This window comes from Ranitomeya imitator, chromosome 8 (genome assembly GCF_032444005.1).
Source record: "Ranitomeya imitator isolate aRanImi1 chromosome 8, aRanImi1.pri, whole genome shotgun sequence".
Lineage (NCBI taxonomy): Eukaryota > Metazoa > Chordata > Amphibia > Anura > Dendrobatidae > Ranitomeya > Ranitomeya imitator.
Window position 1 is genome coordinate 76,278,454 of NC_091289.1, and position 20,002 is coordinate 76,298,455.

Sequence of the window (20,002 nt, forward strand, 5' to 3'; positions counted from 1 at the left end):
ACAGAAGAATATACAGCAGCACTCCAAGCACCAAACAATGAATATAGGAAACTTCAACTGCATTACTGCGATGTAGGCTTACAAAAATGGAGATAGTTAGGGCATAAATGAGCCAATTCATGAGGGCTTGTGGAAGGTGAGCTTTTTACATCTATTCACCTGGCTGGCTGCGATTTTGTGCCTGTGGGGCAGTACGGCCTGAAGTCATGAGGACTCCGCTTCGCAGGGTGGGTGTGGTGGGGCCCTGCTGGTGCATTGTCACTGTGACGGTGGTATGTGCATGGCGCCACATCATTCAGTCTAGGGACCCACTGAGGTTCACGGTGACGTGGCAGTGGGCTTCATACATGTTTTTTTTTTACTTTTACTTTTTACTGTATTTATTTCCTTTAGGGGACTTAAACCTGGATTCATCCAATCACTTGCACTATATACAGCAATGCCACAACTTTACTGTAAATAGTAAAAAATTACGACTGCACCGGTGGGGAAGAGGATAAAAAAGGCAAATACTTAACGTGTGCACATATTCTAAGAAGGATTTGTACTCCATGTCCACTAAATGAAAACAGTCCAGGCACAGTATTGTATGGGGAAAAAAAAATGACATTTTAATACTAAGTACTCAAGCAGCTGATCTACACATTTCTCTAAGAATATTAACCTCTTTACAGCCTATGACGTATAGGTACGTCATAAGTCGTCTCCCCATTTGATCTGGGCTCCGGCGAGGAGCCTGCAACTTTTCTGGCACATGTCAGCTAATTTAATCAGCTGACATGTGCCCCTAACAGCTGCAGGTGGAATCGCAATCCAATCTCTGACAGCTGCATTTAACATGATCGTGCCAGAAGCGAGTCACTAGATCCGCCCATCGGCGCCTGTGTCACATGTCAAAAAATATAAAAAGTTCAAATCACACCCCATTCAAAATAAAAAAATACACATATTCGCTATCGCCGCATTCAGAAACACCCGATTTATCAAGATTAATCCGATCAGCAAACTGCATAAAGAGACAAAAATATCAAAATGCCAGAATTACGGGGGCTCCACCACACCCACCCTGCGAAGCGGAGTCCCCATGACTTCAGGCCGTACTGCCCCACAGGCACAAAATATTGTATCTTCATCAAAATGGTATTAATACAAACGTCAGCTCGGTGTGTGGATAATTAGCCCTCACCCAGCCCAAGATCACAAAAAATTGGGACAGACATTACGGATCTCGGAAAATGGCGCCTTTTTTTTTTTTTTTTTTTTACACCACTTAAAAAGAATCTAGACATGTTTGGTGTCTACAAACTCATAAATGACATGGAGAGTCATAATAGCAGGTCAGTTTTACATAGTAATTAAGGTTGAAGGAAGACTAAGTCCATCTAGTTCAACCCACAGCCTAACCTAACATGCCCTAACATGTTGATCCAGAGGAAGGCAAAAAAAAAAAACCATGTGGCAAAGGGTAAGCTCCACATTGGAGAAAAAAAAAATCCTTCCCGACTCCACATACGGCAATCAGACTAGTTCCCTGGATCAACACCCTAACAAGGAATCTAGTGTATATACCCTGTAACATTATACTTTTCAAGAAAGATATCCAATCCCCTCTTAAATTTAAGTAATGAATCACTCATTACAACATCATACGGCAGAGAGTTCCATAGTCTCACTGCTCTTACAGTAAAGAATCCGCGTCTGTTATTATGCTTAAACCTTCTTTCCTCCAGACATAGAGGATGCCCCCTTGTCCCCGTCTCAGGTCTATGATTAAAAAGATCATCAGAAAGGTCTTTGTACTGTCCCCTCACATATTTATACATTAAAATAAGATCCCCCCTTAGTCTTCGTTTTTCCAAACTAAATAGCCCCAAGTGTAATAACCTATCTTGGTATTGCAGACCCCCCAGTCCTCTAATAACCTTGGTCGCTCTTCTCTGCACCCGCTCTAGTTCAGCTATGTCTTTCTTATACACCGGAGACCAGAACTGTGCACAGTATTCTAAGTGTGGTCGAACTAGTGACTTGTATAGAGGTAAAATTATGTTCTCCTCATGAGCATCTATGCCTCTTTTAATGCATCCCATTATTTTATTTGCTTTTGTAGCATCTGCCTGACACTGGCCACTGAATATGAGTTTGTCATCCACCCATACACCCAAGACTTTTTCATTGACGGTTTTGCCCATCGTTTTAGAATTAAGCGCATAGTTATACATCTTATTACTTCTACCTAAGTGCATGACCTTACATTTATCCCCATTAACCCCTTCCCGACCTTTGACGCATACGCTGCGTCATGAAAGTCGGTGCCATTCCGACCCATGACGCAGCATATGTGTCATGGAAAGATCGCGTCCCTGCAGGCCGGGTGAAATGGGTTAACTCCCATTTCACCCGATCTGCAGGGACAGGGGGAGTGGTAGTTTAGCCCAGGGGGGGTGGCTTCACCCCCTCGTGGCTACGATCGCTCTGATTGGCTGTTGAAAGTGAAACTGCCAATCAGAGCGATTTGTAATATTTCACCTAAAAAAAATGGTGAAATATTACAATCCAGCCATGGCCGATGCTGCAATATCATCGGCCATGGCTGGACACACTAATGTGCACCCACTCCACTCCTCCGATCGCCCCCCCAGCCCCCCGATCTGCGGTCTGCTCCCCTCGGTCCTGTGCTCCGCTCCCCCCGTGCTCCAATCACACCCCCCGTGCTCCAATCAAACCCCCCCGCACTCCGATCCCAAAACCCCCCCCCCCCCCGCACAGCGATCCCCCACTCCGTGCTCCAATCCAACCCCCCGTGTTCCGGTCCACCCCCCACCCCCCCCCCCCCCCCCCCCCCGGGGCCCTGATCTCCCCCCTTATACTTACCTGGCCTCCCGGGGACCGTCCGTCTTCTTTCCTGGGCGCCGCCATCTTCCAAAAAGGCGGGCGCATGTGCAGTGCGCCCGCTGAATCTGCCGGCCGGCAGATTCGTTCCAGAGTGAATTTTGATCACTGAGATATAACCTATCTCAGTGATCAAAATAAAAAAAAAAAAGTAAATGACCCCCCCCCCCCCCCTTTGTCACCCCCATAGGTAGGGACAATAAAAAAAATATTTTTATTTTTTTTTTCCACTAAGGTTGGGGTAAGAACTAGGGTTAGGGTTAGGGGTAGGGTTAGGGGTAGGGTTAGGGTTAGGGGTAGGGTTAGGGTTAGGGGTAGGGTTAGGGGTAGGGTTAGGGTTTCGGTATGTGCACACGTATTCTGTTCCTCTGCGGATTTTTCCGCTGCGGATTTGATAAATCCGCAGTGCTAAACCGCTACGGATTTATGGCGGATTTACCATGTTTTTTCTGCGCATTTCAATGCGGTTTTACAACAGCGATTTTCTATTTGAGCAGTTGTAAAACCGCTGCGGAATCCGCAGAAAGAAATGACATGCTGCGGAATGTAAACCGCTGCCTTTCCGTGCAGTTTTTCCGCAGCATGTGTACAGCGATTTTTGTTTCCCATAGGTTTGCATTGAACTGTAAACTCATGGGAAACTGCTGCGGATCCGCAGCGTTTTCCGCAGCGTGTGCACATACCTTTAGAATTAGGCTATGTGCACACGGTGCGGATTGGCCGCTGCGGATCCGCAGCAGTGTTCCATCAGGTTTACAGTACCATGTAAACATATGGAAAGCCAAATCCGCTGTGCCCATGGTGCGGAAAATACCGCGCGGGAACGCTGCGTTGTATTTTCCGCAGCATGTCAATTCTTTGTGCGGATTCCGCAGCGTTTTACACCTGTTCCTCAATAGGAATCCGCAGGTGAAATCTGGACAAAAAACACTGGAAATCCGCAGGTAAAACGCAGTGCCTTTTACCCGCGGATTTTTCAAAAATGGTGCTGAAAAATCTCATACGAATCCGCAACGTTGGCACATAGCCTTAGGGCTAGGGTTGGGTTGGAATTAGGGTTGTGGTTAGGGTTAGGGGTGTGTTGGGGTTACGGGTGTGTTGGGGTTAGGGTTGTGATTAGGGTTACGGCTACAGTTGGGATAAGGGTTAGGGGTGTGTTGGAGTTAGAATTGAGGGGTTTCCACTGTTTAGGCACATCAGGGGGTCTCCAAACGCAACATGGCGCCACCATTAATTCCAGCCAATCTTGTATTCAAAAAGTCAAATGGTGCTCCCTCACTTCCGAGCCCCGACGTGCACCCAAACAGTGGTTTACCCCCACATATGGGGTACCAGCGTACTCAGGACAAACTGCGCAACAATTACTGGGGTCCAATTTCTCCTGTTACCCTTGTGAAAATAAAGAAATGCTTGCTAAAACATCATTTTTGAGGAAAGAAAAATGATTTTTTATTTTCACGGCTCTGCGTTGTAAACATCTGTGAAGCACTTGGGGGTTCAAAGTGCTCACCACATATCTAGATAAGTTCCTTGGGGGGGTCTAGTTTCTAAAATGGGGTCACTTGTGGGGGGTTTCTACTGTTTAGGCACACCAGGGGCTCTGCAAACGCAATGTGACGCCCGCAGACCATTCCATCAAAGTCTGCATTTCAAAAGTCACTACTTCCCTTCTGAGCCCCGACGTGTGCCCAAACAGTGGTTTACCCCCACACATGGGGTATCAGCGTACTCAGGAGAAACTGGACAACAACTTTTGGGGTCCAATTTCTCCTGTAACCCTTGGGAAAATAAAAAATTCTGGGCTAAATAATTATTTTTGAGGAAAGAAAACGTATTTATTATTTTCACGGCTCTGCATTATAAACTTCTATGAAGCACTTGGGGGTTCAAAGTGCTCACCACACATCTAGATAAGTTCCTTTCGGGGTCTAGTTTCCAAAATGGGGTCACTTGTGGGGGGTTTCTACTGTTTAGGCACATCAGGGGCTCTGCAAACGCAACGTGACGCCCGCAGAGCATTCCATCAAAGTCTGCATTTCAAAACGTTACTACTTCAATTCCGAGCCCCGGCATGTGCCCAAACAGTAGTTTACCCCCACATATGGGGTATCACCGTACTCAGGAGAAACTGGACAACAAATATTGGGGTCAAATTTCTCCTGTTACCCTTTGTAAAATAAAAAATTGCAGGCTAAAATATCATTTTTGAGAAAATATATATTTTTTTTTTCATGGCTCTGCGTTATAAACTTCTGTGAAGCACTTGGGGGTTCAAAGTCCTCACCACACATCTAGATTAGTTCCTTTGGGGGTCTAGTTTCCAAAATGGGGTCATTTCTGGGGGATCTCCAATGTTTAGGCACACAGGGGCTCTCCAAACGTGACATGGTGTCCGCTAATGATTGGAGCTAATTTTCCATTTAAAAAGCCAAATGGCGTACCATCCCTTCCGAGCCCTGCTGTGCGCCCAAACAGTGGTTTACCCCCACATACGGGGTATCAGCGTACTCAGGACAAACTGGACAACAATATTTGGGGTCCAATTTCTCCTATTATCCTTGGCAAAATAGGAAATTCCAGGCTAAAAAATCATTTTTGAGGAAAGAAAAATTATTTTTTATTTTCATGGCTCTGCGTTATAAACTTCTGTGAAGCACCTGGGGGTTTAAACTGCTCAATATGCATCTAGATAAGTTCCTTGGGGGGTCTAGTTTCCAAAATGGGGTCACTTGTGGGGGAGCTCCAATGCATAGGCACACAGGGGCTCTCCAAACGCGACATGGTGTCCGCTAACAATTGGAGCTAATTTTCCATTCAAAAAGTCAAATGGCGCGCCTTCCCTTCCGAGCCCTGCCGTGTGCCCAAACAGTGGTTTACCCCCACATATGAGGTATCGGCGTACTCGGGAGAAATTGCCCAACAAATTTTATGATCCATTTTATCCTACTGCCCATGTGAAAATGAAAAAATTAAGGCGAAAAGAATTTTTTTGTGAAAAAAAAGTACTTTTTCATTTTTACAGATCAATTTGTGAAGCACCTGAGGGTTTAAAGTGCTCACTAGGCATCTAAATAAGTTCCTTGGGGGGTCTAGTTTCCAAAATGGGGTCACTTGTGGGGGAGCACCAATGTTTAGGCACACAGGAGCTCTCCAAACGCGACATGGTGTCCGCTGACGATGGAAATAATTTTTCATTCAAAAAGTCAAATGGCGCTCCTTCCCTTCCGAGCCTTACCATGTGCCCAAACAGTGGTTTACCCCCCCATGTGAGGTATTGTTGTACTCAGGAGAAATTGCCCAACAAATTTTAGGATCCATTTTATCCTGTTTCCCATGTGAAAATGAAAAAATTGAGGCTAAAAGAATTTTTTTGTGAAAAAAAAGTACTTTTTCATTGTTACGGATCAATTTGTGAAGCACCTGGGGGTTCAAAGTGCTCACTATGCATCTAGATAAGTTCCACTTGTGGGGGAGCTCCAATTTTTAGGCACACGGGGGCTCTCCAAATGTGACATGGTGTCCGCTAAAGAGTGGAGCCAATTTTTGATTCAAAAAGTCAAATGGCGCTCCTTCCCTTCCAAGCCCTGCCGTGCGCCCAAACATGTGGTTTACCCGCACATATCAGGTATCAGCGTACTCAGGACAAATTGCACAACAACTTTCGTGGTTCAGTTTCTCCTTTTACCATTGTGAATCAAAAAAATTGTTGCTAAAAGATAATTTTTGTGACAAAGGTTAAATGTTCATTTTTTCCTTCCATGTTGCTTCTGCTGCTGTGAAGCACCTGAAGGGTTAATAAACTTCTTGAATGTGGTTTTGAGTACCTTGAGGGGTGCAGTTTTTAGAATGGTGTCACTTTTGGGTATTTTCAGCCATATAGACCCCTCAAACTGACTTCAAATGTGAGGTGGTCCCTAAAAAAAATGGTTTTGTAAATTTCGTTGTAAAAATGACAAATCGCTGGTCAAATTTTAACCCTTATAACTTCCTAACAAAAAAAAATTTTGTTTCCAAAATTGTGCTGATGTAAAGTAAACATGTGGGAAATGTTATTTATTAACTATTTTGTGTCACATATCTCTCTGGTTTAACAGAATAAAAATTCAAAATGTGAAAATTGCAAAATTTTCAAAATTTTCGCCAAATTTCCGTTTTTATCACAAATAGACGCAGAATTTATTGACCTAAATTTACCACTAACATGAAGCCCAATATGTCACGAAAAAACAATCTCAGAACCGCTAGGATCCGTTGAAGCGTTCCTGAGTTATTACCTCATAAAGGGACACTGGTCAGAATTGCAAAAAACGGCAAGGTCTTTAAGGTCAAAATAGGCTGGGTCATGAAGGGGTTAAAGCTCATTTGCCATTTATCAGCCCAAGCTTCTAGTTTACATAAATCAATACAGAGGAGGACAATTTTATATTACAGGATGATTACCCTGCAGAGTTTAGTGTCATTTGCAAATATTGAAATTCCATTTTATAGCATTTAGTGAACATTGAAAAAAAAAAAAAAAAAAACAATTGTGTTTTGCAATTTCACCACACTGATTTTTTTTTTCCTGTTTTGCTGTACATATATGGTAAAACCAAAAACAAACCCTCACATGGCCATATTGACAGAAAAAAAAAAAAGTTACGGCTCTGGGAAGATGGGGAGCAAAACATGAAAACGCAAACACGAAAAAACCCAAGGTGGTAAAGGGGTTAATGACCGCTATTGTATTTATTGTAAAAAAAAAAGTTCATATTCATTCCACTCTCATACAAAATATAAACAGCACTGTGCAAAAGTTCTGGGAAAGTGAGAATTACTTAAAAAATAGAAGTGTCAATAGTTTGTTGTTACCAAAATGGAAAGTGAATGAGCAAAAGAAACTTAATTACTTACCGGTAACCTACAAAATAAAAGGGTGGTACTTCTCCCTTGCATCAGTTGGATTTCAGAGCACCTCCAATGGTTATTACAACAATACAAACACCATAATGTCTTAAACACCCTGTGACTTAACACAAAAAAGTGTGATCAACCACAAATGATTGGAGGGAATATAAGGGTGCTTTCATGGGTACTGAAAAATCCCACTACCGGTAAGTAATACATCTTTCTTGCTCAACCATGACAGCACCACGGAGAAAATTACAGAGAAGAATTCAGGGAGGGACCATAGTCTGCAGAACCCTTCTCCCAAAAAGGGAGATTAGAGGAAGAGGCCAGATCCAACCTAGAGCTTATAGAAAGTTGAGGGAAAAGACCATGTTGCTGCCTTACAAATTTGCTCGAAGGAAACGCCGACTTTTCCGACCAGGAGGTTGCCACTGCTCTTGTGGGGTGATCTTTTAACCCTTCTGGAACAACATTCCCATTCACCGAATAGGCTAATCTAATTGCCTCCCTAATCAATCTAGCTATTGTACATTCTGAGGCCTTAAGCCCCTTTCTAGGTCCCGTAAACAAACAAAGACATATCTTTTCTCCAAGCCATTTTGACTAAAGGTACCGTCACACTAAGCGACGCTGCAGCGATACCGACAGCGATCCGGATCGCTGCAGCGTCGCTGTTTGGTCGCTGGAGAGCTGTCACACAGACAGCTCTCCAGCGACCAACGATGCCGGTAACCAGGGTAAACATCAGGTTACTAAGCGCAGGGCCGCGCTTAGTAACCCGATGTTTACCCTGGTTACCATCCTAAAAGTAAAAAAAAACAACCACTACATACTTACCTTCCGCTGTCTGTCCCCGGCGCTGTGCTTCTCTGCACTCCTCCTGCACTGACTGTGAGCACAGCGGCCGGAAAGCAGAGCGGTGACGTCACCGCTCTGCTTTCTGGCTGCCCGGCGCTCACAGCCAGAGCAGGAGGAGTGCAGAGAAGCTGAGCGCCGGGGACAGACAGCGGTAGGTAAGTATGTAGTGGTTGTTTTTTTTACTTTAACGATGGTAACCAGGGTAAACATCGGGTTACTAAGCGCGGCCCGGGTTACCAGCGAAGACATCGCTGAATCGGCGTCACACACGCCGATTCAGCGATGTCAGCGGGAGATCCAGCGACGAAACAAAGTTCTGGACTTTCTTCCCCGACCAGCGATATCACAGCAGGGGCCTGATCGCTGCTGCCTGTCACACTGGACGATATCGCTAGCGAGGACGCTGCAACGTCACGGATCGCTAGCGATATCGTTTAGTGTGACGGTACCTTAAGGCTGCCGTCACACTAGCAGTATTTGGTCAGTAGTTTACATCAGTATTTGTAAGCCAAAACCAGGAGTGGATCAATTAGAGGAAAAGTATAATACAAACATATGCACAACTTCTGTATTTATCACCCACTCCTGGTTTTGGCTGAGAAATACTGATGTAAAATACTGACCAAATACTGCTAGTGTGACGGCAGCCTTACAGGTACTCAACCAGACATCTCTTTACATTCAATGCTTAGAATTTTTTGGGTTGGTACAAAAGGATATAAGGACTACCACCTGAGACCCATGAAAAAAGAAGCTGTCTTATGCAGATAGTCATTATAAAACCCGACAAGACCCATCTTCCAGGACCTAGGTGAAGGCAGGGTCTGTCTGCCTACAAGGTCTGAATGTCACTAACCCTGAGAGCCGACATTAAAGCCACTAATAAAGCGGTGTTGAAAGGGAACATAACAGGTCCCCTGTGCCCCCAGAACCACCAGCAGTTGCGTCTACATATGTAAATACCTTGTTTAACAGTCCCTATATTACATACATGAACAGATCATTAAAAATAGTATTTTATTTATCATTAGAAAAAGTCTGTTTATGACATGTAGAGGAGGCCTTTGACTAGTCAATGGGGCATAAGTGTCCCCAGACTAGTCGGCCCACTTAGCACGTTATCACGCCATGTGGCGTGATAACACAGCTTACAAGGGCCAGCGTCATCACTAGCGCTATACATACATCGCGCATGTGCGCAGCTTCTTTCCCTCACTTCATGCATACTCTAAAGCTGGGTATACGCGTGTCGGCTTCAAAGAGGCACACTGCGGATGATCGGAAGTTTAAATGAGAGGACCCCAAGTGAGAATGATTCTAGGGGTTCAAATGGAGAATTGGTCAAAGCTGTCAGAACCAAATTCAATTACCAGAGAGGCAATTTCTGCCTAAAATTGGCCTAGCTCTAAAGGAAGCCCTAATAAACAGGGAGACCCAGTGGTTACTTGTCAGGTTATAATTGTTAAGGGCTTCCAGCGCTGAAACTTGGACTTTGAGTACTTTTAGAAAGGCCTTGTTCTAATCCCTTCTATAGGAACTCTAAGATATCAGTAATCAGTATCCCTTCCTTCACCTTTTACCCTGAGATGCAAAGAAACTTTCTCCAGTTCTTACATAAGCTTTAGTGGTAACTGCCTTCCTGCTTTGAAATAGGGTAGAATTTAGGAAAATAATTTATCCCTCAATAGCACCCTCTGAAATTCCAAGGTGTCAAATGCTGATTGACTACCTGGGTATGGTGCACCGGCCTCAGAGAAAAGGTTTGGTATCTCCAGAAGCACCCAAGGGTCAGTGACCAACACTATCCTTAACCAGGAGAACCATGCCCAGCATGGGGCAATTAGTATAACCCTCACTCTGTCCTATCTGACATTCCACAGGACTGCTGGAATTAAAATCACTGGGAGAAATGAATAAGCCTGACTGTGATCCCAAGGAATCAAAAAGTCGTCCGGAACACAAGGACTCCCCCTGGGGTCTAAAGAACAAAAAAAATTTTGTCTGTTCGCAAACAGATCTATGTCCCTCATACTGACAATCTAGTTGAAGACTAGCCATACCACAACACCCACTTTCAATGTGTTGTGGTATGGTAGGTGGCAATGTGGTTAATGGGAGGTATGTGTCACAGAGGTGGGTGGCCCAGTGATGGAAGCCTGGGATTGTTTTGCTCAGCAGATCTACTGCTGAGGGTTACTATACATTGGGAAGGTTTCCAGGTGACTTGGAGAGATGGGTGGATCCAGTCACCTATATTCCCCACCCAAGGAGGGTGTGTCTGGACACCCAAGATGGAGTCCGTGTGTTTTGTGCATGGGCAGTGATGGCTAGACTGAGCAAGAGAGAGGAGGCCTGTGGTATAACTCCACAGAGAACGCCTCTGAGGATAAGAGGTATCTGGGAACCTGTGTGGTCGTCACGGACAGTTAACAGACATTAATCCGTGTTAGGCACACCTAGGCTCAGCGAGGACGGTGCGTACTGTATGTTCCAAGTACCTGAGATTCGGTTTATGCTGTGTATTAATAAACCGAATGAACGTTTGTTTTAACCCTGAGTGTCCCAGCGTATGTCTCAACGACCGGCCAAGTGAGTACTTTCTGTCCACAGATAGTGGAGAAATACTACAGCGTTAATTGGTGTTGGCTCAGAAAATCTGCTCTAATTTTCTTTTTCTTTTATGTGCAGTGCTGTCGCTGTAAGGAGGTGGTCCTCCGCTACCTTAAAAATGCAGCCTGCTACTTCATTAAACGCCTGGACCAGGTTCCCTCCTGATGATTTAGATAAGCCACCACTACTTGATTGTACGAAAAAGTAAAGTGAGAATTAGAGCTTTCCTGTTCTATTGATCTGCCAATAGCTCTTTCATGTTAGATGAAACTACTATCTGGCCTCCTGACAAACCCCCTTGGACTATAATATTTTTAGATGCTCCCCCCACCCCCCAGGGCTTGCATCCCTAGTCACCACACAATTAATCCTGTTTACCCAAGGTACTCCCCCTGACTAGCTTCTTAATTTTAGCCACCAACCGAGGGAAAGTGTAGTCTCTGGAGATTGGGAAATTACACTTTCTAGATGCTCTCCCAAAGAAATCTCGTTACTCAGGACGTCCCATTGTAGTTCCATGGTGTGAAACTGGGCCCACAGTACCACCCGGATGCACAAGGTCAAGGAACCCAGTAGAGACATGGCTTTTCTGAGGGACGTGGAGGGGAAATCTCATTGCCTGTGATATCTAACTAAAGATCCTTTTTATTTTGTCTCCAGGAAGACGACACTCCCATTTCTTGGGAGTCAAATAAGAAACTCCTATATCTTTTTTGGCTCTAGCTTTGACTTTTTTTTAGTTTTAAGAGCAATCCTAAGTCTTTTAAGGAAGTCATGACCCCTTTCAAGTGAATACTGTAGTGCTAAGCTGAGTTGACTACAATCAAAAAGTCATCTAGGTAAGGAATAATCAATGTCTTTTCCCTGCAGGTGTGCCATTACTTCTGCGATCAGTTTGGTAAATACCCGGGAAGCTAATGCTAGACCGCATGGAATGGCTCTGTACCAAAAGTGCCTGACCACCCCTTTTATGGACACGGCTACCCTGAGGAACTTTTGGTGATCCTTGTGTATGGGAACATGATAAGCATCATCCAAATGTAAGACTGCCATACAACAATTATGAAGAGAATTTTTAGAGCTGTCTTTATTAACTCCAGTTTGAAGGTCTGAATTCTTAGGAATTTGTTCAACCACTCCAGGTTGATGATAGTCCTGAAAGTCCCGTTAGGCTTTCTTACAAAAAAAAAAAAAAAAAGGTAATAAAATCCTGAAAGGGGACCTCCAGAACTTCAGACTCTAAGGCCAGTTGCTCTTCCTGTGAGGACAACAGGGGAGTCAGGGTGAAATTTGTTTGTGAACTGTTTGGCATTCCAGTTTTAAGCCTGTTTTTATTAGGCTGAGGATCCAGTTGCTTCTGGAAATCTACTCTCAAACAGGAAGGAATACGGGAAACGCATCGCTGGTTTTTTTTTGTTTGTTTTTTTTTTTTATACTGTCATGAAAAGAGGGAGAGGGAGGCTCCAAACAGAAAGGAAGAATTGTAGGGCCGTCGATCTTGTCCCAATCTCTATGGGGTCTCCTCCGATTAAAACTTGAGCACTGAAAGGATTACTTATAAGTTGGGATGGAGAGGTTGGGGAATGCTTTCTTACTATCGCCTGCCTAACATCATCCAAGACAGACCCAAATAAAAATTCACCTTCACAGGGAATCGATCAGAGTTTACATTTCATTTGAAGGTCCCCTGGCAAACATTTGAACCAGAAGGTGCTACGAGTTGCCTAAGAAAACTAGTAAGCCAATGCATCCGCGAGGAATGCCACCCATTTTGGATGGAGTGCTGAAATCAGATCTTCCCCTTCCTGTTATTCAGTATTGTGTTCACCAGCAAGATTGGCACCCTCCAGCCACCTCTTCAAATCCGGACTCCTGTGCCGAGGTTCCCGTCTCTCCTCTTCATTCATCAAAAGGATAGTTCCTTTTAAAAGATGGGAGAGAGAGACTTTTTTCTGTTTTTTTTTCCCACTTCCTCTTTACATCAGTTACAAGCTTCTCATTTAGGGGAAAGCACCGGCACATTCTTTACTCTAAACTGCCAAACATTATATCCTGGACAGATTTTTTCCGGTTTTGGATCTACTATTCCCATTGTGGATCTGATAGCCTTAACAAGATCACCTGTCTCCTCTACAGGAATGCATTGACTCCCTACCACGTCCTCATCTGATGATGAAATGGATGAATCTATGCCTCTATCTTCACACTCTTCGTCCACACCGTCAGAAACATCAGACTCAGGGCACCACTCCCTAGTTGTCTTTTTATCCTTCCTTCCCCCTGGGTCAGGAGTTTAATGAAATTCTTAACCTCCATTTCAATAATAGATCTTAATTCGGAGGCAAAGACAGGAGTTTCTTCACATAACATCTGTTCAGTACACAACTGATAAGAGCCCTTTCTCCCAGGTAAAAGGCAACTCCTCCCCACAGAGCAAACAATCCCTGTAGGATTTGCTACACACTTTCTTCTCCAATAAAAAAAAAAAAAAGGGCACCCCCATTACAAAGTAAAACTTTCACAAAGACCACTTACCACTCAGAAGCAACCAAGGGAACTGCATAGATCTCCTCTGGAGGGCAGAGATTTGTCCACCTTGCTGGAGCCTCTGCTCTGCTGAGTGGACCTGCTGCTTCTTCGGTCCAAGCATCCACTGCCACCATTGTCATGTCCACGAGCCCGTGAAGTTGTGTGGGGACTTTCATGCTGCCGCAACTTTCGTTATTGCTGCTGCTCTGGTTCCTGTGACTCTTGGCCCTCCATTCTAGCTGGAGGGACCGATGGAGCTATAAGTTATACTGCTCTTGCTGGTCTAACCATTTTTAAAGCGGGACCAGCCAACAGCATGCGTCCCACCTGGCTTTATCCCCAGAGATTACTTCCGGTCACCTGACCCTGGTGCACGCGTCATAAGAGAGCGCCTCTGGTAACGTCTCCGGAAAGCCCCCAAACATGGCGCCACAACTGCGCTCGTACGCTCACCCATGAAGGCCATCTGAGTTCAGTGGTAGCGCTTCAGGACACCAGCCAAGACAGGGGCAACCCGGCTGCCTGAGTCAACCATACCAGCCTTGGAACACTGACATACATCTTTTATTCAGGTATGCCCACTGAAAGGTTCCCTTGTCAAGGACAGAAAACCAACTAATGGGAGGGAGAGCTACCGCCCTTTCATTCTGTAAGTTTCCGATCCTTGAAGAGAGGATCCCCTCTCACCATGGTAAGGGCAAGGGTGAGAAAAATCTAAATCACATCAAAGCTTGGTGTGACCACCCTTTGTTTGCCTTCTAAACAACATCAATTCTATAGGTACTCATACACAGTTTCTGAAGGAAGTTGGCAGGGAGACTGATCCAATAGTCTTGGGGAACTAAGCACAGATTTGTGGATGTAAACTTGTGCAAATCCTTCCATCTCTTCATGCAATCTCAGACAAACTGGATGTTTACATCAGGGATCTGTAGGAGCCATATCATCACTTTTAGGGCTCCTTCACGTAATTTACTTTGAAGATAGTTTTTATGTATGCATGCCTGTATGATTGGGGTCATATTTGTGCTGCAAAATTAATTTGGAACCAATCAAATGCTTCCTTGCGATGGTTAAGTAAAGAAGAACTAAGAGTCCTGGAAGTAATTATATAGCCCCCACAAAGACCAAATCTCAACATCTGACTACATGCAGTGACAGCAGGAGGTACACAAGCATACATCCACAAAAGGTCTGTGGTTTTCCAATATTTTTGTGACAACCTCCTGGCAAAGTTTCTTCATTCACTGTGTGCAAGTGTACCTAGAAGAATGGATGCGTTGATGCTGTTTTGAAAGCAAAGAGTGGTCGGTCACACCAAATACCGGTTTGATTTTAGATTTCTCTTTTATTCATTAATTTTGCTTTTTGTTGTTGAAAAAGAATAAAACTATTCTGTTTTTAAAGCATTCCGAATTTGCAATATTTTTTCCAAACCTGTCAAACCTTTGCACAGTAATGTGTATAGTTGAAAAAAATGTACAGAACCAATCCACGAATACCAAAAAATAATAAATAAATATATAAATGAAATAATATATAATAATGGAATATGGCCAATACACAAAGGAAAGAGTGGCTAACCACTCGGGATAAATGGCAAAAAACAACAAAAAAGAACCAAGAATAATAAAGACTTTGATAATAAAATAATAAGGACAAGTAAGTATAAAAAAATGCCTTTATTTAGATATATTTGGCAATGGCACTAACAATGTGCCTGTACTTGGAGATAAAAAATATATGTATATGGAAAAATAAAGATATATATTACGGACGGACTATAAACAGTTAGAATCAAACTTTAAAATACAGCATACACTGTCTCATTACACAATATGGCTATCCAAATATCCGCCAGAGTCTTTACCAAAACTAATATTTAGGTATGTGCAACCATGTAAGAAAAGTGCTTCGTGCCAAGTAGATTATAAACCTAAAAAAATAATAATCACATCTCCATGATAATGAACACTACAATCAAATTCAGAGAAAATATGGTGCAAACATGTACACAATATATATAGAAAAAATACCAGGTGTATATCAGGGGACGAAGGATTAGCATCCGAAACGCGCGTCGGGGTGCTCTGTATCTTGGAGGGACGGACTCTTATAGGTAACATTATTTATTTTTTTCATTTTGTCTCTTGCATATCCCCTGGTTTGCTGGGTTTACTCTCTCGTGATACACCGGTCTTATTGACCGATACACTGCCTCTGAGACCTATTTTGACATATCCTGCCATAGTGTGCACTTATATGCACCCAGATATATCCAGCCATACAGTGCACCTTTATGCACTTATGTACATTTAGTCACATTGCGCACTTAGGTAGTCTGCCATATTGTGCACTTCTATCCATTTATGCATATCCAGTTATACTGTGCACTTTTATAGTCATACTCAGTTATACTGCGCACTTTACGTACCTAGGTATATCTGAACCATATGGCGCACTTATATTTGCCATAGTCTTTTCTAGGCCATGACATCACATTATTATAGTTGATTTCATTATTTTGTAGTCTACATTGTGCCCATATATATATTTTTTTATGCACTTTTATTTTCATATATTTTTGTCTCCTGCTTTCATAGTGTTATTTTTTGACATTTACACATTTTTTACACTAATATACACCTGGTATTTTTTCTATATACATTGTGTACATGTTTGTACCATATTTTCTCTGAATTTGATTGTAGTGTTCATTATCATAGAGATGTGATTATTATTATTTTTTTAGGTTTATAATCTACTTGGCACTATGCACTTTTCTTACATGGTTGCACATACCTATATATTAGTTTTGGTAAAGACTCTGGCAGATATTTGGATATCCATATTGTGTAATGAGACAGTGTATGCTGTATTTTAAAGTTTGATTCTAACTGTTTGTAGTCCGTCCGTAATATATATCTTTATTTTTCCATGTACATATATTTTTTTATCTCCAAGTACAGGCACATTGTTAGTGCCATTGCCAAATATATCTAAATAAAGGCATTTTTTTATACTTGTCCTTATTATTTTATTATCGAAGTCTTTATTATTCTTGGTTCTTTTTTGTTGTTTTTGATAGTAATGTGTATGTTTTGGAGCTGTACAGAATAGCCAACACTAAGAAAAAAATTAAAAATACTTTTCATCTCTGTGTGACAGTCACTGACAGTATGTGAAGGGAGATACGTGTCACTGCGCATACTGTGGCCAGTAATGTGAGCCCAGAGTGTTTTTGCCTCCACTACACTAAGTGCTGAGAGGGTTAATAACAACCTATGTTATGGGCTGGTTTAAGTGGACCACCATAAAGCGAGTAGGTGGAGGTCCACCGTATCTCCACATGCAGAGTCCTGACAGGACCTGTGTGAGGTCAAGGTCATGTGACTATCAACATGACCATGAGAGTCAGTGTTTGTTGTGTCTTGGGAGAGCATGGAACTCCCACATAGATCCCGGAGGAGCTGAGGACTGTGCGGGATAACTGCAGGACTGTGGTCTTGTTTGTTTTACCGTTATGCCAACAAGGCTGTTTATTTTCCTGAACCCTGCCAAGGTTTACGCCATCCACAATAAGCCAGCAGGTGATGTTCTACCAGAACCGTGGATCCCTGTATCTACCTGAGGAAGCAGCTAAGTGTGTCAATCCCTTACATCTGTTAGACACAAATGCTATGTACTTACATCAGAATTCTATTACAAACAATGGATAGCAAATCTGGTAAATAAAATGTATTCATACCAATGACAACATGAGGTTTCTTTGCCAGTGCCAGGGCTTGGGACATCATATCAATTCCACCGACAATAACAGCTAAATACAGAACAAAAATAAGCACATTAGACATGTAGTTTTCTTTTAAACAAATGGAAGCATGATTTAGGACTGTTTTACATGACTATAATACAGACTGATTACAAAAAAATACCCATGGCTGAATCCAGATCACTATAGGGTTACATGAACATTACATTAAAACATTACTAGGAAATATCAGGTCTTCGTTATCCTCTTACACCAAATTTCCCCAATGGAGGACATATGCTGTATGTCCTGAGGATTAAAGAAAACAAAACAACAAAAAAAGCAGCTTCTGTGATAATGGAAACCTAGGGAAAGATTAACTTTATTCTCTCTAACAGCATTCGGTATTCAGCCATGGAGGCGGGGCGGTGCTCTGAGTATACAGAGTGTCCACTGTAACCGTGCCCCTGGCCATGACCGACACTGGCTATATAATGAAGCCAGCTGCCAGTTAGGGCAGTTACAGCAGCTGTGTATTTTCAGAGCAATGAATGACCAGGTACCAACCTGGTAAATGTGCTCCCTCATTCTGGTCCCCCCAACCTGGTGTATGCACTCCCTCACCCTGGTCCCCCAGCCTGGTATATGCGCTCCCTCATCCTAGTCCCCCAGCCTGGTATATGCGCTCCCTCATCCTGGTCCCCCCAACCTGGTGTATGCACTCCCTCACCCTGGTCCCCCAGACTGGTATATGCGCTCCCTCATCCTGGTCCCCTAACCTGGTACATGCGCTCCCTCACCCTGGTCCCCCAACCTGGTAAATGCGCTCCCTCATCCTGGTCCCCTAACCTGGTATATGCGCTCCCTCATCCTGGTCCCCTAACCTGGTACATGCGCTCCCTCACCCTGGTCCCCCAACCTGGTAAATGCGCTCCCTCATCCTGGTCCCCTAACCTGGTATATGCGCTCCCTCATCCTAGTCCCCCAACCTGGGATATGCGCTCCCTCATCCTGGTCCCCCAACCTGGTATATGCGCTCCCTCATCCTGGTCCCCAAACCTGGTATATACGCTCCCTCATCCTGGTCCCCTAACCTGGTACATGCGCTCCCTCATCCTGGTCCCCTAACCTGGTACATGCGCTCCCTCATCCTGGTCCCCTAACCTGATATATCCGCTCCCTCATCCTAGTCCCCCAACCTGGGATATGCGCTCCCTCATCCTGGTCCCCCAACCTGGTATATGCGCTCCCTCATCCTGGTCCCCTAACCTGGTACATGCGCTCCCTCATCCTGGTCCCCTAACCTGGTACATGCGCTCCCTCATCCTGGTCCCCTAACCTGGTATATGCGCTACCTCATCCTGGTCCCCCAACCTGGTATATGCGCTCCCTCATCCTGGTCCCCCAACCTGGTATATGCGCTCCCTCATCCTGGTCCCCCAACTTGTTATATGCTCCCCCATCCTGATCCCCCAACCTGTTATATGCTCCCCATCCTGATCCCCCAACCTGTTATATGCTCCCCATCCTGGTATGTACTCCCCCATCCTGGTATATGCACCCCATCCTAGTACCCCATCCTGGTATATGCTCCCCTATCCTGCCTGCGCTGTGGTTGATCTATCCATACACACAAACACTCATCTTTCTCTCGCTATCCTGCAGCGCGTCATCAGCGCTATTTAAATAAAATGGCACTGGAGTCAGCGCGTCAGCATACTGTGCTATCCGGCACCATTTTGTTGAAGACACTGTGTCCAAATACGTTAACAAAATGGCGCCGTAGATCGCGCTATGTGCAGACGCTGACTCCGGTGCCATACTCCTCCAGAATCACTGGAGATCGCGATATGCGGTCAGAGCCTATGCATGCCGCGATCTCTGGCGCCATACTCCTCCAACATCGTCCTCCTCTCTGTCACCCGCTGTGTCCTACTGAGTCCGTCCACACTGCACAGGCGCCGTCTATAGAGGCTTCGGACAGAAGAAGGACACATCCAGTGTTATATTATAGATTGTATGAATACACAAAACTCCAACTACGTACCGGGTATATTTTCTGATATCTTCAAACACTAAAGTAGCGCTACATTATTTTCTGCCATTTTGGAGCATTGTCTCATGCTATGCTAACTTTACGTCAAACACAATACGATACAACATACCACTCTTAACACCAATGGAGGAACCAAGCGCCTCAAATTGTTCTGAAATCTGAAATGCTAATTCTCTTGTTGGTGTGAGAACCAATGCATAAAGTCTCTGTGGGTTCTCCAGCAATGTCTGAAGGATAGGTAATGCAAAGGCTCCAGTCTTTCCTGATCCAGTCTCTGCCAGACCTATGATGTCTCGACCTGAAGTGTTAAAAGAAAAAAAAAATCGTCAGTATAATTACGCAATGAGTATAATTACTCCCATTTAATTTTAAGAAAAATAATTAGATATTTACATACATACAGTATGCACGCACTTCTC

The 20,002-nt window shown here is 43.9% G+C and overlaps 1 protein-coding gene across 1 annotated transcript in view; it reads right to left on the bottom strand.

Annotated features, from left to right (window-relative positions):
• Positions 1–20,002, bottom strand: part of DDX47 (DEAD-box helicase 47) — a 131,934-nt gene that overhangs the window by 101,734 nt on the left and 10,198 nt on the right. The window contains exons 3-4 of the mRNA XM_069737098.1: positions 19,693–19,881; positions 17,525–17,596 (exon numbers count right to left, since the gene is read on the bottom strand). Coding sequence (XP_069593199.1) covers positions 17,525–17,596; positions 19,693–19,881 — 261 coding nt within the window. The remainder of the gene's footprint in view (positions 1–17,524; positions 17,597–19,692; positions 19,882–20,002) is intronic.